Source organism: Equus caballus, chromosome 1 (genome assembly GCF_041296265.1).
Source record: "Equus caballus isolate H_3958 breed thoroughbred chromosome 1, TB-T2T, whole genome shotgun sequence".
In the NCBI taxonomy this organism is placed as follows: Eukaryota; Metazoa; Chordata; class Mammalia; order Perissodactyla; family Equidae; genus Equus; species Equus caballus.
The window spans coordinates 127668960-127693411 of NC_091684.1; the positions used below are offsets into that span (position 1 = coordinate 127668960).

Below are 24452 nucleotides of genomic sequence, written 5' to 3' on the forward strand. Positions count from 1 at the left end.
ACCACGAGGACCGCCACCACAGCGGACCGACTAACTGAAGCGCCAGACCGCACCGAGCTTGCGTATCTGCGCAGGCGCAGGCCTCCAGCGCGCGCACGTCTCGTGGGCGCGCGCACGTTCGTTCGTGGGTGGAGCGGTGCTGTGGGGCAGGGTGTTTGGGGAAGAGCGCGGGTATGAGAATAGTGCAGCTAACGAGGGAGAGCATGGGAGTAGGTGACAGACTTCTCGGTGGGAGGGGAGTTTGGTTGAAAGGATGGCACCGTGGTGTTGAGAACTCCTTAATGGGGATAATGAAGGTGCTGAGGTAAGAGCAGCGTGAGAACAGGAAGATCTGGTGGGGGAGAGGGGTGGACGCCTGAGCGCTAAGGTGCATTCAGTGAGTCTTAAAGATAATGAACTACGAGTCTGAGTTCAGTCATATCAGTAAAATGACCAGAGAAAGATGCAGTTACTTCAGACGAGGGAACACAAAAAAGGGGGTAGAGATGCCCAAAGACAGAAGACAAATGTTGACTGCGCTTCACCAAGCATGTGGAGGCCTGGGCCTCTGTCTCTGAAGCCTCAGGGCCCAGCGTTTTCCTGTCATGCAGTAGGGTGAACATTAAATCCTTTTTAAATTAGTGAAAGAATCAACTGATTATCGTACTCAGGCTGCCCAAGACGGTAGGAAGCAGAAGAGAGGAGTTAGGGGAATGAGTGAGGTTCCCTGTCTGCTGGTTATAAAAACCTTGGTTTTGTCGCTTTCGCTGACTGACTTGCTACATATTTTCAGTCTGTGTATGTAACGCCAGTTTTCTTGTTAGTAAAATGGCAATCATATCCTCTCGTGAAGGCTTGTTCTAAAGATGTCTGGGATCTTTGTTGGTTACCAGAGGAAGAAATATTGATGTCTTATGAATAAGTAAATATTGGTAATTCTAAGTCAAATTAATGATTTGTCTTCTCCAACAGTCTGTCTCTGGTGGGGATACTAGTATTTTGTTTGGAAATTAGCGTGAGAACTCTTTTCCTTGATGTCCTTTGAAATTAGATACGCCATAAGAATTTAATTACCCTTCACTATTCTGTCTTGCATTAGTGTCTCAAATTAAAGGTTCCTATGGGTTAAAGCAGTAAAGCAAATACACGCATTTCACCCCGCTCTTCGTATATGTAAGTGTGCATGAGGGGATCTATGCAGATGTTAGTTTATTCATTCAAACGGAATTATTTTAGCTGTTATGAGGAAGGCATTACTGGGTGCTTTAGTGGATGCAGTGCAGTAAAGGATCTTATCCTTACTCTCTGTGCTTAAAACTTAGCTAATTAATTCACATATATTCAACACCTACCGTGGTCCATACTTTGCTGTGTATTGGGTTGTAGGGATGAAAAAGGTATAATCGTTGCTCTAAAGGAGCAGAGAGTCTAGAAGAGGAAACAGATATATGAATAAAGAATTTCAATACTGTCATATATGATAAAGTTAAGCACCAAAGCTGTAGAAGCATAGCTTAGGGGAGGGGGAGTCGGAAGTCTTTCTATAGGAAGATGTTTGAGATGAATTTTGTAGTACAAGATGAATTTTCTCAGGGGAAGGGAAGATGGAACAGGCAAACATGTGGAGGAATACTTTGGCAAGAGAAGGAAGGACATGATAGAATATGGGCTTTGGAACTGCGCAGATCTGATTTTAATCTGACTCCACTGCATTTTAGCTGTATATGGCCTTGGGCAACTCTTCTAATCTTTTTGAGCCTCTGGTTCCTTATCCATAAAAGGAATAATATCCTTGTAGCTGTGGTGTGAGGGTTAAAGAGATGTGTAAAGGGATGTATTCAGTGCTTTAAATATTTTTGATGTATCCTTTAGGAAGAGTATATTGGCAGCATTTTGGAAAATGGGTTGAGGAAGGAAGAAAGAAAAAATATATGGAGACCAGTAAGGGACTGTTGTGATAACTCACATGAGAGGTAAGAAAGATGCAAATGAGGGCATGGGTAGTGAAGGAGGAAGAAAAGCAGGTAAATGGGAGTCTGTGCAATGAGAATCAGGGAGACTTATCAAATAGTTGAATAGAGGTTAGAGAGTACTGGAAAAGAAGGAGAGTCAGCTGTGATTGCAAAACTTAGAGCTGGGATTAAAGGTATTTACTGTTACTAGGCACCAGGAATGTAGGAGTTGGAACAGATTTTGAAGCGGCCTGGGGAAAATACAGATAAGTTCATTTTGGCTTCTTTGTCTGTAGATGATTAGAATTTATAAACTACAGGTAGGAACAGTAGCTATGTAGAGGTAGGACCACTGACAGCAACAGAGTGACAACTGAGAGCTGGCATCAAAGGAGGAGAGAGAAAAATTAAAAAGCAGAACCATGACTCTCGGTAGTAAATAAATTTTACCCCATACAAACAAATATACACATATAAGAAATATGTTTCACAGCCTAGTGTTTCACAACTCTTACTACATACAATAAACTTTAACATTTTCTATTTCATTAAAAAATGCTGATTGTAACCCACTGTTGCTTTCATGACCAACCAATGGATCATGGCCCTAAACGTCGATGTACTGTGACTAGAATAGTGTTTTGTAATGGAGCATGTTCAGTAAAGATATTAAATGATCCGTTTCTTCCAATAATTAAAAAAGGCATATTAATTCTTAATGACACAGTGCCTTTATTAGAATTTAGAAATTTATCAGAAGAGTAATGTATGGTAAAGAAATTCAACTTTATGCCATATCTTGACTCATTAACTGAATAAGATGAGGAAATTAATGTTCCTGACCTCACTTTGTCTTCCATTCTGTCTGCCAGTTTCTGACACCAGTATCATTATACTTACATTGTCAAATTTTATAATATTTGTACTCTGTTCTATAACCATAATGAATCCACTGAGCATTTTGTGTGGCTGATTTCCAAACTTGAAATTGAAGTAAATAGTATTTACAATATTTTAGTCATATAGATAGTATTCACTGTAGAACTAAGTTGTGTGATAGGATATGTAAGAAAAGGATATATAGTTCTAAGTTACTAGATGTGTGTGGCTAGCAGGGGAATGTTTCAAGTGTCAATACCAAATATTTTCTTTTTTCTTATGCTCTTCAATTACTCAAAATCAAGCCATATTTCAGTTTGTTCCTATTTGGAGTATAAATTTCTAATTTAGCTCTTTGTTTTTCGAGGAGTTTCTTGTTGCCTTTATGTTTCCTTTTTGGCAGAGCAAGAATATGCCTTTATCTTATCAATAGATTTTTTTTCATTTTGTCTGTTAAAGTAGTCCACTTTTTTTTTTGAAAGCACACCAGCCCCTGCTTTCTCTGGTCTGATTTCCTTCTAGCCCATTGCATAGCTATTGCCCTGGGGTTCCTCTTACTCTACTTCTAAGTTAGGACTGTTTCTTGAATCCAGTGTCTTCTTTCTTGGATTTCTTTCTTTCTTTTTTTGCTTCATCTTATTAGAGTATATCTTCAAGTAATTTTTTTTTTTGAGAAAATATCTATGGGGGTAAACTTTTTAATACTTTATACCTTAGAAAATGTCTTTACCCTCATATTTGATTGATAGTTTAAATTTCAGGTTTAAATTTTTTTTTTTGGTGAGGAAGATTGCCTCTGAGCTAACATCTGTGCCAATCTTCATCTATTTTGTACGTGGCACACCGCCACAGCATGACCCAACAAGTGGTGTATAGGTCCATGCCTGGGATCTGAACCTGTGAACACCAGGCTGCCAAAATGGAGCATACGAACTTAAGCACTATGCCACTGGGCTGGCCTCTTAAAATTGTTTTTCCTTATTCTACTCGCCCCCATGATCTCTGTTCAATCTGTTATATCTTTGATTACTTCTTTTCCTTTGTGCCTTTCTGCAATTCCTGTTAATCAAATAGTGAAAATCCTAGATTGATTTTCTATGTCTCTTACTGTTTTTTCTCCTTTTCCTCATTTCTTTGTTTTTTTCCCCTACTTTAAGGCTTTTTCCTAAATTGTTTTAATTTTGGTAATCTTAATTTCCAAGTATTATTTCTCAATTCTGTGATTGCTTTCTTTCCATAGCAGCTTGTTGTTGTTTTATAGATGCAATTATCTTCTTGAATTTGTCTGAGAAAACTAATACGAATTTAAAAAAATTCCCTGTTGTGTGAATTATCTCAGTTTCTTGCTGGATCATCCCCCACCCCCTTTTTTTAATCCTTCTATTTTGTGTTTTGGCTTTCTAAAATGTTTGATGAACATTTGTCTGTACATATTTATGAATGAAGGTATAATAGCAAATGGGGGTTTCCTTTGCCTCTTGCAGTCACTTTGGGGTTTCATGAGAGAAATGGATTCTGCTTGACCTACATCCATGTTCTGTGAGTGTTGTGATCTGCTGTTTTGTCTGTATATATGTCCCATGCACTCTCTGTCTTATAGAAGTAGTCAAGTCTCTATTCTCTTGTTCTCAGTACTATAATGGTTCTCTCTTTTTGTGCTTTTTTACGGTCATATGAGATTTGAGGAAGGAAGAAGGATAAATGTGTATGCATAGTCTCACTCTGAATTTTAACTCATGTTTATTACTGCTTATTCAGCTCTTGATTTTCTGTATTCTGCTTTAAAGAGAACAAGATAGACACTTAACTTTCTCAGAAAGTGCTTGGGTGCCAAAAAGCCTCAGAGCTGGCCAAGGTCTGGGTTTTGCATTTCCTTTTGCTTTGCCTATTTCAGGCCTCATAACAGCTTAGTAACTTCTCAGAAAGATGGAGTTAACTTCCTTTCCTTAGCACGGTGCTCTATCTACTTAATTTCTGTGTCCCTTTTTATTAGGAACAACTTGACTTTCTGTACCTGTATCTTTCTGCCAGTCATATTTATAAGCCACTTTTGCAGTATCTTCTTTTTTTTTTTCTAAACCAGCACTTGTTTAGCATGATTTCATCATTTGTTTCCTTCATTTTTGTATTATGCTAGTCAGGTACATTTTTCTTTTTTTTTTTAATTTTTATTTTTTTCGGATGTACATCATATTTCGAATTCTGTATACGTTACATCATGTTTATGCAGTATCTTCTTAGCTTAGAGAACGTGGAAGAACAGAAAGGGAGGGGGAAAAAAAGCGAGCTAAGTGCTAACTTCTGAGTCTGAGAAGTTCCGAGATTGTTCACTTTTCTATGGTAAGCAAAGCTCAGCCTCCTTGTCCTGCCTGATGAATGATTAAACTGAATATGAAGGGATTCTTTCACCCAGGTCCACCTTCTCACAACTTGGCATTTGCTTTTAGAGGGTCTTGGCCTCTCCGTAATCCCCCTGTCTCCCATCTTTGTGAACATTTTAACATTCATTTGAACAGAAGAGTTTTAAGAAATGGGATGGAGGTGGGTAGAGCTAAGAGAATTATATGACATGTTCTCTGCCTCCCGGGAGCTTACAGACTGGTAAGAGTACTACGTATAGGGCACATGAAGCAATTAGTAATCAAATCCTGACAATACCTAATTAAGTGTTAAGTTATATGTTAACTCTAAATGTTGTAAGGGTTCTGCAGAAGTTAGGAGAATTTAGGGCTTGAGTTGGGCTTAAATGGGTAGAATTTAGGACGAGAGAAGCCTGACAATCCAAGGAGTGAAGAAGCTTGTGGGAGCCAAGGTTCAGAGTTAAAATAAAGCAAAGACTCTAGGGGAAGTGTGTAAGACTACTAATGACTGCTAGGATGGGTAGATGGAGGTCAAACCTGGAATTCTTGAAACAGACAGCAGGGCCCCACAGTGACTTTTTAATGAGTTTTCACACTTTAACTAGACTAGGCATGCCAGAGGGATGTAAAGGGATCGGAGAAGTCAGTGTTGGGCCCAGAACTAAAAGTCAGCCTTCAGGATGCAGCACTGTCTGACCCACTATACCGCTGTGCTTTTTTTTGTTTTTGGGTAGTTGAAAAGTTGTAGAAGGCCCGGAGAGAAGGGAGAAAGTGTTAAAACTGTTAAGGGGAGTCACTCTTTTTGAAAGTGTAATCTTGGAAAATATAATTGCCATCATTTCCCATTAGGTGATTGCCCACAGTCAGTATCAAAAATCCAAAAGGATTTCCATCTTTCTGAGCATGCAAGATGAAATTGAGACAGAAGAGATCATCAGGGACATTTTCCAACAAGGCAAAACCTGCTTTATCCCACGGTACCAGTTCAATAGCAATCACATGGATATGGTGAAATTAGCATCACCTGAGGAAATTTTGTCACTTCCCAAAACATCCTGGAATATTCATCAGCCTGGTGAGGAGGAGGTTCGGGAGGAGGCCTTGTCAACAGGTGAGTGTTACGGTATTACAATTGACATTTTAGGATGCTGTCAGATTGTGAGAGGTTGTTAGACCCCTGATCCACTTGTTATGTTTGGGTCGTTGGGGGTTGCTTTTCCTTTAAGGATGAATTTGTCTTTCACGTATACTGGGGTACCCACATTACCTGGCTTAGGATGAGATGCCCTCTGTAAGCTGCGAAGAGTCAGCTGTAATTGTGAGGTATTAAGGTATTGTGGCCTTTTCACAGACTCTTGCCCTGACCTTGTGAGTTGAATTAAACATTTTCACTGAATAATATTATCATTTCCCATGCTTTCAATTGTGATCTGTATGTTAATGAGCACATTGTTATTAATGCTAATAAACATTTGTATCTTCATTGCGGACCTGTCAGTTACCATCTGGACGTGTCTACTTGGATGTCACATGGGCATCTCAAACACAACATGTTCCAAACTGAATCATATTCTCCTCAACTGTTACTACCATGTGTCTCTCCCAGTGCGTAGTACCATCAGCCGCCCAATTGACCATGCCAGAAATCTCAGGATCAGCCTTGGCTCCTCTCTTTCTCTCATGTCCCACGTGTGGTCTGTTGCCAAGTCCTGATGATTTTACTTACTAAATGTTTATTGAATCTGTCCATCTCTCTCCAACCCCACTGCTAGTACTGTAGTCTAAGACACCATCTTCTCTTGCCTGGGTTATTGTAACAGCCTCTTAACTGTACTTCCTCTTCATTTCTTGTATCCTCTCCTCCCACTCAATCTGTTATTTACATAGTAATTGAAACAAGATTTCAACAACACAAATCTGGCCACTTCTCTCCCCTGTTTAAAGTCTTTCAGTGACTTCTTGCTGCCCTTAGGTTGAAGTAAACACTCCTTAACGAGGCTCTTCCTGATTTGGCCCTGCCTATCAATCCTTTTGTACATCTTTCTACTCCTCCAATTCGTAGTCTGAATTCCAGCCACTCTAAATATCTCTGTTTCCCAACCCCACTTTGCTTTCTCTATTGCTGAACATTTGAATGTGCTATTCCCTAGCCAACAGCCACTTGGGAGATTTGATCATTATCAAGCAGTTAAAGAGCTGAAAGCAAAACAAGCTAAGGGTACTATTTTGAAATCTAGTGCCTCAAACCTGTCTTAGAGGTATATATTTTTGATTAAGACTTAAATGGTTCAACAAACCCCAGCCAGCTTTATGCAGTCTTCTCCCAATTTCTGTCCCCTTCCAAAATAGCAATATAAACTACAAAATCAATATAAGAGGGTGGGAGGGGACAGAGTCAAGGGCTCACAGTAGTATGGGGATTATCTACTTTGCTACTGCAGCTTGCGCTGTATTATCCAATCCTGCACTTTGCTAGATGTTAGGCACCAAAGGTATGATCAGTGTCCTCTGTGTCCCACATCAGTAGACCAGATGAATGCCAACGTTACAAAACTCTTTCATATCTTCCAGAAGAAAGATGGCAAGCATTTTAAGACAATGAGATATAAGAGAGTATAGCAAACCCTGGAGCGTAGCTCAGATTTATAGATAAGGAAAGATAGGAATTGTAGGCTCTGATGTTGCTCATACTTAATGCAGCTATTTCTCCAGACTCACAAAACTAAAGGTGGAGTCCAGGATACTTTCCCAGTTTTGTTTTACTATAGTAACAGCTCCTCCAATGCTTGCATCGTCTCTGTAACATCTCTGCTAATTGAAATTCTGCTTGGTGTCTTCCAGTAACCAGTGCCGCCAGAGGCAGCCATTGCCTTTGTAGAACAGCTCTGCCCCTTCTAGAGTATATTCCTTAGGTTAGCTAAAATGTGTCACCCTAAACCTTCATGCATTTGTGCTATTTCTGTTTAAGTACAGCAGTGGGAAGAGTAAGGAAGAAGCATGATGTTTCCTTATGATTTAGTTGCACTTCCTGGTGAGGATAAACTCAGTCCAAGTAAATGAGCTAAATCATTTATGTATGGTTTTTAGCACATCATTTGGCATAGGAGCTATTCAGTCAGTGGTAACTATTATTGATTTGAAGCAAGGAAGGTAGAATTATTCATTATATGGTCAATACATTGCTAGCTGAGAGTTTAACATTTTGATTATTTCCAACAAACATTTTCTGAGCATCTACTTTGTGTCAGACACTGTGTTAGCTCTGGAAAGATAAGGTCCTGGACTTTAAGGGGCTAACACTCTAGCAGGGGAGACAGAAAACAGATGTAAATAGAATAAGTATCCCAACCTGCAGTATACGTCAAACATAAGTGTCAAGTGAAAAGATGCAGAATATTAAGAATATAGAGGTTCAGGGCTTGGACCTGAATGGATAAAAGTCCACTGAAAAAGCTGGTTGTTCATTTTTTTTTTTTCCCTCCGTAGCATTTATCCGTATATATTTGTGGGACAGAACGCTTTTTTTCCCCGACATGTTTTTCTTTGCAGATACTTGCTGTCTGGGTTGCAAAAGGATAGGCGATATACCTGTAGTTTTTTGCAACTGCAATGTGGGAGCTGACGCTCTTCTTCACTGTTGTTTATAGAAATGTTTGAGTAGGCAGTCTCTGCTGTTTGTTATTTCCCAGCATCACATTCTGCATTGTGGATTTCTACGTGCATCAGCAGCTTAGAATGTGGCAACTTCAGTGCTAAAGTATAAATCTAGCTTCATAATGTTTGGGACAAGCTGATTAGTGCTGAGATTGTCCCCAGTATAGCTTTTCTTTTTTTTTTTTTTTTTTTTGAGGAAGATTAGCCCTGAGCTGACTACTGCCAGTCCTCCTCTTTTTTGCTGAGGAAGCCTGGCCCTGAACTAACATCGTGCCCATCTTCCTCTACTTTATATGTGGGATGCCTACCACAGCATGGCGTGCCAAGCGGTGCCATGTCTGCAGCCAGGATCCGAACCGGCGAACCCCGGGCCACCGAGAAGCAGAACGTGCGAACTTAACTGCTGCGCCGCCGGGCCGGCCCCGTCCCCAGTGTAGCTTATGTAGTCTAATTTTTTTTATTTGCTCAAGTTATCTTGGCTTGAGAAGAGTGAGCTTTGCTGTCCTCAGTTGCAATCATAAGTTCCTGAGCAAAAAATTTCATATGGGGTATTTTTGAATTATGTATACAGCAAAATAACAGACAGGTAAATGAAGTAGAGGGGCTGCCTCTTTACTGAATTTATCCTTAAAGTGAGGGCTGCTTGGGCAATTAGATTAGCCAGGAATCTTTCCATTGAAAGTACATAATCTTATTCAACCTTGCTTAAGCAAAAATGGGATTTTTATTGGCCCAGAGACTGAAAAATCCACAGAGGGCTAGCTTTAGATGTGGTTGGATCAGTCATTGGGATCCACTCTATCTCTTCCTTTGACTCTGCTTTCATGTGTGTTGGCTTCATTTTTTGGTGCCACATGGTGGTCCATGGCAGCTCTTGGTTCCACAGCATCCTTACTGCTAGCAATTCTAGCAGAAAAGAGCAGGTCTGTTTTCTAACAATCCCAGTAAAATCCTGCTCTTAACTCTCGTTGACCCAAATTGGGTCAAGTGGCTATCCAAAAATCAATGTATGGCCGGGGATGTGGACTTCGTTGAGTGACGTAAGCCTTGATCTTACCTGCCCATCCCTGAGCCATTTGCTTTTACCAGGAGAAGGGATGTGCTGACTGACTAGGCTGGGTCCTATGCCCACCTCTCAGCCTTACTCAAACCTCTGAGCTAAGAGCAGGGTGGGAGTGATTCACCACAGGAAGAAGAGATACTATTTTCAGAAAAGGGAAATGGATACTGAACAGTCAAAAATCACACTCACCTATGCTGTCAATTATTTGTGGAATTCTATGGAATATATCAAGCTCTTTGCAGTCATAACTTTGTTAGTGCTGAATTTTTATTTCTGATCTTTCTGAAGGCTCTTTAGGAATTCATACCTATGTATGGGTACCTGACACATAACTTAAATAAATGATCATAATGAAGACTTTCTAGTCCTCAACCAAAACATTTTTAAGTAATCGAATGGGGCAGGGTCAAGGACAGAGTCTTTGAACATGACATGTGCAACTTCCTTCCAGATTGTTCATGATCAATACTTTTGGGAGGGTTAGGATTAGTTCATTGAAAGTAATTACCATTAAATTGACCTCATTTCTTTCTTTAATAGAGTTGCATGGCATCTGCAAGAAAACAGTAAAGAGAGAGGGTATGAATTTCATCAAGGCATTTAACAGAATCATGATATCCTTGAGAATAGGCTGAAGAAATTTGGGTTGAATCATAATACCGTATTCAGAAAATGTTCATTGAGCACCTCGTCTGTGTGCGGAGTGATGGGGATGTAGTAGAGAACAGGGTGGGCCTGGTCCCCACCGTTGAGGCGTTAGTTAGCCTGTTGTCCTCACGCAGGCACGTTTGTGCTTAGCATGTCACAGGGCTCTCTCCTTTTGCTGTCCTGTTCAGCTTTTTGTTGCGACTTAGCTGTCTCACTGTCCCTAAATTTCAGCATGTCTAAATTCATTCTTATCATTCTCTTTGTGTTTTTTCACATTTCTGTTAGTAGCCAGTTTGCCAACAGAGAATTATCCTTGTCTGTTCCACTCATCCAGTCATCAAATATCACCAGATTTTTGTTTGTAATGTTTTTATCCCCTGTCTCTCTAATTCCAGTTTGGGGGAATCCTTTGTCTATAATTTTGATTCTTCGTATCTGTTCCATTGGAATAAACTTCAAGTCGGTTTCCTGGCCATATTAATTTTCCTAAAATTCCTTTTTGTACAAAGCTCATCTATCCTGTTCAAGCCTTGCCCTCTGTACTGGATCGATCTGTATGCCTGAGCAGGCCATGGTTCCTGCCAGCTAATTGTTGCCAAGAAAAGGGACATTGGATAAAATTTCAACATTCAGGTCACTGTCTGGACCTTATCTATCTTTCTACCTTGACTCCTGCTTCTCCTGCTGCCATTCCTCTGCTTTAGCCAAAATGGTCTGCTGGAAGTCAGTATTTCACAGTAATCGAAAACATAGATTTGGGAATCTGATAAACCTGGATTTGAGTTGTAATTTTGCTCCTTTCTAACTGTGTGACTTTGGAAAGGTCGCTTATTTCCTCTGAATTTCAGTCTTGTCACCTACAAATGGATATCATGAAACTACCTCACAGGCCTGTTGTGAAGCTTACATGAGATGATGTCTGTGAAGTGCTTGGCACATAGTAGGTGCTCAGTCAAGCTTGCTGCTTTGGCTGCTGTTGAGTTGTTGTCTGAGAACATGCTATGTGTATTACTGTGAAATTTGCTGATACTGTTTTTCCAGGCTAGAATATCTTCTGTGTTCTTTCAAGGCAGTATCTTTTAGTCTCGTGTTTAAGATCATTGCCTTTTGAGTCGGACTGATCTAAGTTCGAAGCTAGGCTATACGATTTGGGCAACTTACTTATCATCTCAAAGTACAAAGTTTTTCATTTGAAAATTGGGGATAATAACAGTACTCATCATTGTATTGTTGAGAGGATGAAGTAAGATGATGTATGTGAAATGCCTAGTTCAGTCCCTCGTGTAGTTAGTTATCAATAAATGACAGTTACTATTAATAATAAGCTGCAGTTGTCTTCTCCAAGCCTTCCTTGGCTGCCCCTAATATATTAGTTCCTTTCTTCCCTAATTCTCATTCACCTGGCATTTGACATACTGTATACTCTTGTCTTATTAATTCTCCTTGGAGGTATACTTCTTTTCTTTGCTGATAGACTTTATGATATGATTTAAGTAAGGTCTTTGTTCCTGATTCCAAGCACAAAGCTCCTAAAACCCTTGGAATTTCATAAGTGATAAGAATGATAAAGATGTCTTAATATTCATAACAAACCTCTTTCAACCGCACTTGAGTTTATGTTAATGAGATGACTTTTGGACCCCACCTAAGGATGGGGCCTATTGCCAGGGGAACCAACCATGTGATTAGAGGGTTGGAACTTTCAGTCCCACTCCTCTGACCTCTGAGGTGGAGAGAAAGGCTAGAGGTTGAATCAGTTGCCAATGGTCAGTGATTCAATCAATCATACCTTTGTCATGAAGCCTCCATAAAAACTCAAAAGGATGGGATTCAGAGAACTTCTGGGTTGGTGAACACATACGGATTCAGGAAGAGTGATTTGGCCAGACAGAGCATGGAAACTCTGTGCCCTTTCCCCATACCTTGCCCTATGCATCTCTTCCATCTGGCTGTTCCTGAGTTATATCCTTTTATAATAAACTGGTAAACTAGTACATAAAATGTTTCCCTGAGTTCTGTGAACCACACTAGCAAGTTAATCAAACTCAAGGAGGGGTCCGTTAGAACCTCTGAGCTGGTCGCTCAGAAGCAGGTGACAACCTAGACTTGCCATTGGCATCTGAAGTGTGTGTGTTGGGGGCGGGGACAGTCATGTAGGACTGAGTCCTTAACCTGTGAGATCTGACACTGTCTCCAGGTAGATAGTGTAAGAATTGAGTTGAATTATATCCAGTGTTGGAGAATTGCTTGGTGGTGTGGAAAAAACACACATTGGAGACTTGGACTCTTTAATAGCAGGGACCTTTTCCTAAATCATCCATGTTCTTGGTGACTCGCATCTTGTACGTCACATCATAGGCTTTCAGTAAAAGTTTCTTGAGGTGAAGCCTGCACTAATATGAATTCAAAGAATGCTCATATAAATATTTTTTAGCCATTAAAGGAAAGTTGGATTTTAAAAATAGTTATACGTGTGTACATAGGGGCACTTAAAAAAGTATATCAGAAATAGTTGTTTTCTAAGATACTTTAACATTTTTATTTGGTATTTGTGAGTAAAAGATTAACATCAGTCCTGGGCTGGAATAACCTTGCAGTTGATCTTCTTTCAGCGCTGGTTTTAGGGAAGCTATAGAGCTAAGATCAAGGTGGAATGTTGTACCTGCCTTGTGGCTAGGTTCTACCACACCTGGGTTGGGAGCTGTAAGTCAGTGTGTAGGCCTTGGGTCTGTGGGTAAAAGACTGGTAGGAACTGGCAGGTATCAAGGGGACCTGTATGCACCTTGGCTCTTGTCATTTCCTGTGTGGGTGAGGGGGCAAAAGAAACTGTACTGGGGTAGCTGCTGGGCCCAGGATGAGATGAAGATGCTGTTCTGTGTCTTTCTGTAATGCTAAGTACACATAGTAATACCTAGATTGAATGCCTGTTGTGTCTCCTGAATCAGGTGCCAGGTGAAACCTGTAACAACTGCTGGGTCCAGTCTGTGGGTGTTACCTAATAATGTTCTATGGAGACTCTAACACTACTGCCACCACAAATGATTGTTAGACTGTCCATGAGAATTGTTTAACTTTTACTAAGCCAAGAAAGAAATAGTTATAAGACCCTACATGGTTTGATATTTTGATATGATTTACAGCAACAGCTCATGCTCTTGCTGCAGCTGGTGTTTCTAAACCTTTGACACGTGTCTCTCTGGTTTCAGAAGAATCCTCTTCACTAATTTTATTTGAACTTTCAAAATAAATTCATTAATAAAATAAGTTAAAATAAACTACCATGACTAGAAAGAAATTATTTTTAATAATTTATTAATTTATTAATAATAAATGCTTGGCTTGACAAGCAGTGCGTAGGTCCACACCCAGGACTTGAACTGGCGAACCCCGGGCTGCCATGGCAGAACTTGTGAACTTAAGCGCTGTGCCACCGAGCAGGCCCCAACAAGATCTGTTTCTTTGAATGCCTTCAGCAGCGATAACATTTCTTTAAAATTCTTCATTATAGCATTTTGAATGGTCACAAGACTGGGATGTTTCTTTATGATGAATTATAACATGTTCTTCTTTCTAGAAAAATGAGTTAGAGAATTTTCTCCATTGAAAAATGAGGACCAGAGAGGATTTCAAAGAAGTTGTGCCAGTAAATGAAATGAAATTTCACTTTTGTCTCTAATGACTGTGGCAAATATTAGGGTTGAATTCTCTATCTTAGGTTGTTGCAGTGACCTCCTAACTGGCCACCCTTCTCCAAACACTTGTCTTCTCAGTTTCACATTTCTGCCAAAGTGACCTTAAAACTCAACTGGATTGTGTTACTCCACCACTTGAAAACTTTGTCTTCATTGCCTAGAAAATAAGTCCAGATTCTGCAGCAAGATTTGAGGAAGAGGAAAACAGGGATGTATGTGTGTGTTTTCTCTTTTTGAGAAGGTCACTTTGCCTTGTTCTTCTGGTTCCCTCAAACTGAAATGCCCATCTTCGCTATCTGTGTTTTGGAATCTTAATCATCCTTTAAGGCTCAACTAAAGTGCTGCCTCCTCCAGAGCTTCCTTAGATTCCCATGTCAGACTTAAACACTTTTTCCTTTGTGTTTCCGTCTGTGTTATGATACCTCAATATGCCTTCTGTTACTGGATTGGCTTTATTACATACCGTGTCTGTGATTTAAAAGGTTTGGTTTTTTTTACTTTAATACTTGCAGTGTTTGGGAGCCTACCACTTAACGGGGAAGCCCATTCCATTTTAGACCACTTTATAAAAGGTTAGAAGGTTATTCTCTATGTGCCTTCATGTAACTTTAACCTGGCAGTCCTTCTCCTGCCCCTTAGAGAAAAATAGTCTTCAAACATTTCCCTTGTTGTGTTTGGGCTCAACACAGTACCCCAATGAATTTTAGGCCTCACCTTTTTCTTCTCCAGCTTAAATATCGTTAAATACAAGCCTAGTAATTGTATGTTGAGTGGATGACTGATAGTAACTGCAAAGAAACATAACTGCAAATATAATAGCACATAATCCATCAACATTTATTTTTTATGTTCTCTAAGACACCAGATATGTTTTGGCTAGTTAGCCATAAGTAAGCAAACAAAACAAGCCAATATTACCATTGCATGAAGTAGGCAGCAAGCTATGAGATGGAAATTGAACAGAAACAAAAAATATCTTCCTGACTGCCCATCTCATTACTTTGGTTTAAAACAGTGAAATCCACTGTAAAAATTTGTGTGCTTTGAGTGTAGTGACACAGGAAGCCAGAATAACTCATAAGAAGTCCTGGGATGAATTAGTTTATCAGGTTGTCTAGACAAGTTGTTTTTAGACTTTAAGCCATGACTCATTAGTGGCTTTTAAATTCAATTTAGTAGCATTAAAAAAAGAAAAAAAACAGAGAAATAGAAAAAAACCATTTTATTTCGGTTAGAGGTTGTGTGTATGTATATATGTGTGTATGTGCATGCATGAATGTGTGTATATATAAAAATGGGTCATGATATTTTTCTTACTGTAGGTTCCAAAAAGTTTGAAAACCACTAGTTTAGGCCTCTGCTTCTCAAAAGGGCATGCATCTTTTAGGGGCCTGGTGGAATATCAGTGGGCACTTAAAGCAATAGGACAAACATGGTACATTTTCTTCGTGTTAATTTTACTTAAACATTTTGGTAAAAACAAACCCAGAAAAATAAACACACAAACAACAAAACCCCATATTATTTTTTATAGCAAAACAAACACAAATGTAACCTATTGTAGAAGTTAAATAAAATTCTATGAATTTTTTTTTTTTAAAGATTTTATTTTTTTCCTTTTTCTCCCCAAAGCCCCCTGGTACAAAGTTGCATATTCTTCGTTGTGGGTCCTTCTAGTTGTGGCATGTGGGACACTGCCTCAGTGTGGTTTGATGAGCAGTGCTGTGTCCGCACCCAGGATTCGAACCAATGAAACACTGGGCTGCCTGCAGCGGAGTGCGCGAACTTAACCACTTGGCCATGGGACCAGCCCCTAAAATTCTATGAATTTTAAAGATAAAATTTTAAAGGCAAAACACAAAATATTAAAAGATAGCTTTGGCTGTGGAGGGCCAACTTGGGTGGGCTTACAGATAGATCCTTTAGGGATTTTGGCCTTTTCTATAATTATACTGGTGGAAAAGTTTGGGAAGTACATGGAATACATGAGAGAGGAACTTTTTTGTGTTAAATCTTTTTTAGTGCATTATTTTAATTCCTCTGTTGATTTTTTTTTTGCTGAGGAAGATTCACCCTGAGCTAACATCTGCCACCACTCATCCTCTGTTTTGTACATGGGTCGCCACCACGGCATGGCTGCTGATGAGTGGTGTAGGTCTGCACCTGGGAACTGAACCCAAGCTGTCGAAGTGGAGCACGCTGAACTTAACCACTAGGCCGTGGGCTGGCTCATTTAATTCCTCTGTTGATTTTTAAGTATGTTTTAAATTCTTTTAGTTGTTGCTAGAAGGATTACATCTTTAATTTAGCATAATTTCCTTCAGTTTAATACCAAATTCCAGTAAAATGTAGCAACTTTGCTGCTGTATAACTCCATTCTCCCTCCACCATTTGTGCTTTTAATATCATATAAATTTCATCTGTATGTACTATAAATACAACAATACAGTGATATGGGTATTGCTTTAAAAATCTCATATTTTGAAAAGAAATTAAGAAGAAAAACTATATAATCTTTGTATTTACCTTCATATTTACCATTTCTACTGCTCTTTATTCCTCCTTGTAAATTTGAATTACTATCTGGTGGTCATTTCCATTCAGCCTGAAGGACTTTCTTTAGTATTTCTTGGACAGGTGGGCTAGTAACAAATTCTCTGTTTTTATTTATCTTGGAATGTCTTTTATCTTACCTTTATTTTTGAAAGAGTTTTGCTGAATGTAAAATTCTTAGTTGACTTTTTTCCCTTTCAGCATTTTCAGTGTTATTCTCCTGCCCTCTGACCTCCGTTGTTTCTGATGAGAAGTCTACTGTTTATTTTATTTCTGTTTCTCTGTGAAGGGTTGTTTTGTCTTTGTTTTTCTGCAGTTTGACTGTGATACATATAGATGTGGGTTTCTTTTTTTTATCCTACCTGGAATTTATTGAGAAGGATATCTGGTTTTGTAGATTAATGTTTTTCATCACATATGAGAAATTCTCAGCCATTATTCCTTCAATTGTTTTTTTTCTACCACTTTCTCTTTCTTCTTCTAGAATTCCCATTCCATGTATATTGGTATGCTTGATGTTGCCCCTCAAGTCTCTGAGACTGTTAATTTTTCCTTCAATCTTTTTTTCTCTTCCTTCACGTTGGATAATTTCTATAGATCTATCTTTAAATATACTGCTGTTTTCCTTCTGTCATCTCAAACCTGTTGTTGAGTGTATCTAGTGAATTTTTCACTTCAGTAGCTGTATTTTTCAACTCTAGAGTTTGATACTTTTTAAAAGTTTCTCTTTCTCCCTGATAGTCTCTATTTGTTGAGTCATTGTCACCATATATTTCTTCATTCTTGGAACATAGTTTCTTTAGTTCTTTGTGCAGAATTTTCTTTAATACTGATAAGGTAGGATTTTCAGAGTTTTCTATTCTGTGATTCTGAGCCAATGATTTGGACAGTGGTTGTTTTCAAACACCTGGAGCCCATAAATTTCCACCCTCTGCTGATCCATATGTTTGTAGGTTGCAGAGCACATTCAAGTTTCAGCACTTCTCAGGTTGGCCTTGGCTTTTACTTTCTGCCAGCCTCTGTCAGGTCTCCCCTGTACATATGTATAGTTTCCAGTTAGGCAGGTGTGCCAGAAGGGCTTATCTCAGTTCTTCTATGGATCTCTCATTTTAGTCTATCTGCATTAAATTTCTGACTGTTCTGCTGTTGTACCAACTGGGATTGCAACCTTGGCAAACAAGACTATGGTTTTCCTTACTGAATTTGCCATGTCCAGCTGACAAAGCCACTACCACAAATCAAGTCTGCTTCTTCTGGAAACAAAGCTACTGGTCTTCCTGGCCGGCCCCATGCTGGTTAAACTGCCGTCCTTGAGGACTAAGCTGAGAGACTGGGAACTTCAGCTTGCAAGAGAGCCAGAATCTTTTGCTGTTCCTGCCTAAAGCCTTTGGTTGATTTCTAGATCCCTGAAATGATTGTTTTTGGACAGTTTTGTTGTATCTCTATATCAATATTTTTTTCATAGAAGATTCACTGCCTTCTTCATACCACCATAGCCAAAACTAATGTTCAAGAGAGGAACTTTTTGATTTTGCAGGGGTATTTGGCACCTTGGGGAGGGAGTCTAGAAAGGGTGGTGACATCGTTTGATGTAGTGACAGGTGTGATTATGTGGAAGAGATGTACAATATATAATAGCAATAGTACAAATTTATTGAGTGCTTACTGCATGCCAGGAACTATACTGAGCAATTTTTATGCGTTGCCTCATTTAATTCTTTTTATACCTTGCAGAGGCATGGGTCCTGATAATTTCCTACCCCTCTATTTTATAGATAAGAAAAAAAGACTCAGATTAAGCACCTTGCCCTCAATCATACAATTCATGAGTACCAGAAATGAGATTGAACCCCAGGTCACTTTGGCTCTAAGACCCAAATTCTCAACAGTGGCATCATATATTGATAGTTGGAGTCCTGGCACCAGCAGGCATTACAAGGGGATCGAGATAGGGATATAGAAAGGAGGGTGAGTACTGAAAGGTGGAAGGTCCTGAAGCCCTGTCCAGCCTCTTTTGCTCTTTTCATTCTTTGTTTCCACGAGGTCTTACCGAATGCGCTTCAGTGTTGACTGCATCCTACTGGGCAACTTTTGTGGGCTGGCTGTCAGAATTCTGGTTGAGGGCTAGCCCAGTGCTCAGCCAGCTCTGATCTCACTGAGAGGTTGTCTGAGCCTGCAGAGTCCTTCAGCAGTGCACATTCCCCGTGGTGAAAAGACATCCTTCCTCACGTGACATTTCCCAGTTAAATACCCGTGATCCCTGAGCCCTCAATACCAGAGAATCTGCAGCCTTATCTAGTGATGTTGCAGATTTAGATCAGAGAAAAGAGAATGTCTTCATGGTAGTATGTAGTATGTATGTATGTAGTATGTAGTACGTAGTAATTACCTCTATAAACAAAGCATAAAAAAGCCGTGTTAGTTCAGGGACTTACTTTTATTGAACTGCAGGGTTTCTGTTTGGTATTTAGGTGATACGTATTCTATTAAAATGAAATAAACTAGTTGTAATTTTTAATTTTAATAGCACTTAAAATAAGCATTATCTTTTCTTTGTTTAATAACCAAGCATTTCAAACTGGCACTTCAAACATTATATAAAGTTTCCTTGAACTTAAAAGTGCTATTTTTGGTTTTTATTTTTCTTGTAATTGGCTTAAAGTGTGGTGTTAGTATTTTTCTTGTCTGATAATATCTGTATGAATTCATTAATTTTATGATTCAGCAAACCTGTAAGTGAATGATGAATTACGAAAGAAGTAATGAATGAGAGAGTAAAGTGGAAATTGCACACTAGAGGGATTTAACATTTTTATTGCTTGTGACTTCTTGGAGTTATTTTTTTTAAGCAAATTATTTGTTATCATAAAGTGCTAACTTGGTGTGGTGTTTTAGTTGATGTTCAACTCTTCCAGAAAAGTTACTGTTGTATTATATTCCTAAAATTTTATAATTGGGAAGTAGTCTAGGCTGCTGATACCTAACTTTATAGTTCATCCAAAAGCTTGTGAGTTTGTTCACTTGACTTTCTTCCTAACGTTTAGTTGAGGTCAGCTATGCTAAGTGGTTGGGAATTCTGAGGGCTGGGAATAAAGTGGGTGGACTGAGGGAGCATGGGGTCCATCAGTGTGATGTTGAAGGGTGATGGTGAAGGAGGGAAGGGCAGGCCTGGATGGGGCTAGGAGACATTTAAACATTAAATACTTTGAGTAGGGGTCAGGAGGACATGAAAAATGCAAGAGATGAAGCCCAGCTCCTCCTTTTCTTCTCCTCAATGACCTTTCTCTCCCTTCTGTTTATCTGTCTTCTTTTTCTTTCTCCCCTTTACCTTTCTCTTTCCCTTATGCTCCATATAACCCCCATCTAATATTTTTTCAATGTTTAAGTAATGTCTGTTTTTTTAAACCACTTTATTGAGGTATTACTGACATACAAAGCGCTGTACATATTCAATGTATACAATTTAATGTGTTTGGAGATAAGTATACACCTGTGAAACTGTCACCACAGTCTATGCCATAAACCTATCCATCACCTCTAAAAGTTTCCTCCTGCCCTCTTTATATGTTGTTATTATTATTTTAAGAATACAACGTAAGATCTGTTCTCTGGCAAAATACAGTATTATTAACTATAGGCACTATGCTGTGCAGTAGATCTCTAGGAGTTAACTCATCTTATATAACTGAAACTTTGTACCCTTTAACTAATACCTCCTTATTTCTTTTTCTTCTCATTTAAAGTAATTTCCGTTTTTGTTTTTCTTGATTATTACCGCCCTACTGTCTTGTGATTTTTTTTTTTTGAGGAAGATTAGCCCTGAGCTAACATCTGCTGCCCATCCTCCTCCTTTTGCTGAGGAAGACTGGTCCTGAGCCAACATCCATGCCCATCTTCCTCTACTTTATATGTGGGGTGCCTACCACAGCATGGCTTGACAAGTGGTGCCATGTCCACACCCGGGATCCAAACCGGTGAACCCCGGGCCACCCAAGCAGAATGTGCGCACTTAACCACTGAACTCAAAGCAGTAGTCTTCTGGATCTATGAGTAGGGCCTCCCAGGACAAAAACACAGACCCTTTTATTCATGAGGGCTGCCTATATTCCTTCAGCTGGATTTGTTCTTAGCCATTAGCCTCTCAAAGGCCCTCGTAGCTGTCACACAGTTAAAAAGGTACTCCTGTTCCTTCTTTTTTTTCAAACTTCTGAAACTTCACACTGCAGTGATATTTCTCTCTACCTATGTGAAAGAATTTTAGGTTTGTCCCATGTTGGTACTTCTGATGGGCTCTGTTATTCAGGCCCAGATAGAGAAAGAAGAGTTTAAATTTGTTAGTTTATTTTGCTTGAGATGTGAACTAAGGGGAGCAGGGAGCTAGTGATTGTTGTAGGCAACTGCTGGAGTGAACTTTGCCGCTGTATGCAGTTTGTTTTAATTTCCAGTAATAAAATAATGTCATGGGAATGTAATGTCCAGAATGGTGATAGTTAAAGGTAGTTAATAATACCGTATTCCATATTTGACAGTAGCTGGGAGAGTGGATCTTGAAAGTTGTCATCACAAGAAAAAAATTTTGTAGCTGTGTATGGTGATGGATATTAACTGGACTTACTGTGGTGATCATTTTGCAATATATACAAATATTGAATCATTATGTCGTACACCTTAAACTAATATAATGTTATGTCAATTATACCGCAATAAAAAAAAAGTTTGTTTTCTGCATAGTTGTGGCAGCCCACATTTGCAGGGGTAGAAGCTCATGTTATGGAGCCATTTTTAGGAGCTGTGGCTGTACCTACGTGGTGCTTAGCACACTTCACTAAGGGGAAGCCGGGATGAGGGCCTAGGCCATCTTCCTCACTGGACTTTGCGCTTGATATCCAAGGCCACAGGAAGGTCAAGATTTGCTTCCTGGCTGCTTGCTGCCCAGAGACCCATCTTTACTTAACATACCTGCTCCACTGGCTCAGTTTTGACCGAGGTTCTGCTGAGGTTTCTTCTAGCTGTTCCCAAGTCAGCCTTTTCTTTAACATGTGATTTATTATCATCTTCCCTATTTCCTAAATTATATCTCATAGAGATACCTTAGAGTTTCAGACAGAAATGTGGCACCCTTCCCTGGTTTTTAATGCTAATAGATTTTTTTTCCTAAGTTTATTTTCCTTTGTTCATTTCACTGGGAAAGTAGAAAATCAAATATGTGTGCTAAGGTCCTTATCTTGAATTTTCTGACTTATTTCTTAATAATGACAGTTTTATAAGTTCAAGTATAGTTCTACTTTCTTTCTTTGTAGTGAAAATTATGTATCTTTTACAAATCAAGATTTTCTTTGTGAAAAGTAGGAGTTATATTATTGATAACATTTTGGATTTATCTGCAAAAGGTTGCTGTAGTATTTTCTTTCATTGTGAACCCCTTCCCTGAAACAAACCAAAAGCATGTTACAATATTTGGAAATCTGCCTGGACTAAACAATTAACTGTTTTGTGTTTGTTTTTTTGCTCTAGGAAACCATAAATGCCAGCCCTAACAACACCCTCTATTCCGTACGCCTAAGGCCCCAAATAAATCAGAATTAGGCATGTGAAAATCAGGAACTGAGCCTAGTGATCGATTATGCACACTCTGCCCTTTTCTTTTCCTTTCTAAAATGCTTTATTTGTTCATTCATTTATGCAGCAAATATTTTCTGAGCCCTACTGTGTGCCAGACACTGTGCCAAGTAAGTTGGCATAGCCTGGGACCTGCTTATAGTTATGAGTCAAGTTTTTTAGACTCTTAGAAGAGACACTATAAAGTATGCAAAGGACTATGAGAGCTCAGTTTCTGGAGATTTAAACCTAGTGGGTCCAGAAGGTGAGGCAACAGTTTCCCAAGGAACTTTACATCCAGAGGCAGAGATGCTGGTAAACAGTTAACAGCTGCCCTTTGAGTGGCTACTAAATGCTAAGCATTATGCTGAATGCTTTTATATATGTAATCTCATTATTCATCCTGACAGCAGTACCATCCCACTTTCACAGATAAGGAAAGTGAATCTCAGAGCGTTATTTATGAGCACACTGCCGTTAAGAGGCAGAGCCAGGAGTTTCTGCCAGGTCTGCTTTACCCAAATGCATGCTGTTTGTAGGATGGCACAGTGCCCTTCCATGGTGCCATTACGTGCTGTGGCTGTGGATAAGAGGAGGGCATGCTCAGCCTGTCAGTTAGAGTTAGGTTTGCCTGCATATGGCAGAAAATCCCAAAGAGACGGTGGGTTACTTGGGAAAGAAGTCTGGGAGTAGTACCAGTGGTCAGTGGCTGTCATGGAGGCCCCAGTCATCAGGAACAAGTTTTGATGCATCTGCCATATGGTCCAGCATGGCATCCCGAGCTTCAGCTATCAGCTCTGCATTCCTGGCAGCAGGGGGAAAGTGGGGGTGATGAGGAAAAAAAAGAAAACCTTCTATGTTGTAAATCCTATTTGATAGAACTTGAGCACAAAGACATATGTAGCTGCCAAGGGAACAGAGAACAATACCGAAGGTCAGGAAATAGGAGATATTGATTCAGGAGTCATCAGAGTATGGTTGTGGGGTGAACCCTAAGATTACAAACAGGAGCCTGGTATCCAGAAGATGAGGTTTATGACAAATATAGGCCAGACTAAGGTTAATTTCGCTTTCCAGATGAGATTTTTCTAGGTCATATGTTTTTGAAATTATTTCTTAGATTAGTATAATTTGTAAAACTGGAGAGAGACTATAAATATAAATTTGGAAAAGGTTATCTAAAAGGAGAAAACAGCAGAATCTTTAGGTATATGAAAATGGATATTAATAGTAGACTAGAGTTAAGAGACTACAGGTAAAGGTAGTTTTTTTGTGCATCTGCTTTTGCTGTAGAAAGGGCAGGATAAAATGGTGAAAAGACACTGGAATAAAGAATGGTATCTTTGGACAACATAGTCTTTCATTAGGGCTGGTATGATTGATGAGAGTAGGAAATTAGAAATATAAAACTTGTCCTGCCACTCACCCGTCCGCTTTTCCAATCTCTCCTTCCAAGAGTAATTATTGACTTTGTATTTTCAACTACATGTATAGTTAGTGATAAACCATAAATAAAAGCAGATTTAACCAGCTGCTCTAGGTAAGACTTGCCTCTCTCACGTAACCTTTGTAGGTTTAACAAATAAAATGAACAATATTGAAGGAAGGGATGATTTTACTTATATTATTTGTTTGTTTTTTGGTGGTGGGAAGGAGGCCTATCTATGTACAAGCTGCCAAATCCTTAAGAAAAGGATAGAGTCTTTGAATGAAAAAACTGGAATATAAGGTGATTGATACAGAGCTAGCTATCTTGGCTAATCCAAGTTAACTGTACTTCATCTCAGTTTGTGTTGTGTGGTGTTTAAAAACCAAACAAAAAAAGAAAAATCCCCAAATAGTAGAGCAACAATTCATGTATTCATTCATAAAAGTAATTACTTGCCTATGGTAAATAATTTCCGTGGTTTAGAAGGTCATACAATGAAAAGTAGAAGACTAACCCTACCTCTCTTCTTCCTGGTCCCCAAATGTGACCACTGTTAACATGCTTGAGTATCCTTCTAGATCTCTGTGTGTTCATGCTTTTAAAACAATTATAGAGATAAGATCATACTCTACATTCTACTCTACG

General features: G+C 39.2%; 1 protein-coding gene across 5 annotated transcripts in view; it reads left to right on the plus strand.

Annotated features, from left to right (window-relative positions):
* The window catches only part of MTHFS (methenyltetrahydrofolate synthetase), a 209384-nt gene that overhangs the window by 1921 nt on the left and 183011 nt on the right, over positions 1–24452 (plus strand). For 3 of the 5 annotated variants that reach the window (XR_002811418.2, XR_002811419.2, XM_001487971.5), the window contains exon 2: positions 6020–6281. Coding sequence is in view for 3 of the 5 variants with exons in the window: in XM_001487971.5 (XP_001488021.1) it covers positions 6020–6281 (262 nt within the window). In the remaining 2 variants the exon portion in view is untranslated. Of the gene's footprint in view, positions 1–15; positions 5151–6019; positions 6282–24452 lie in introns of those variants that run through there. The other 2 variants (XM_005602865.4, XM_023652387.2) reach the window with 2 other exon arrangements.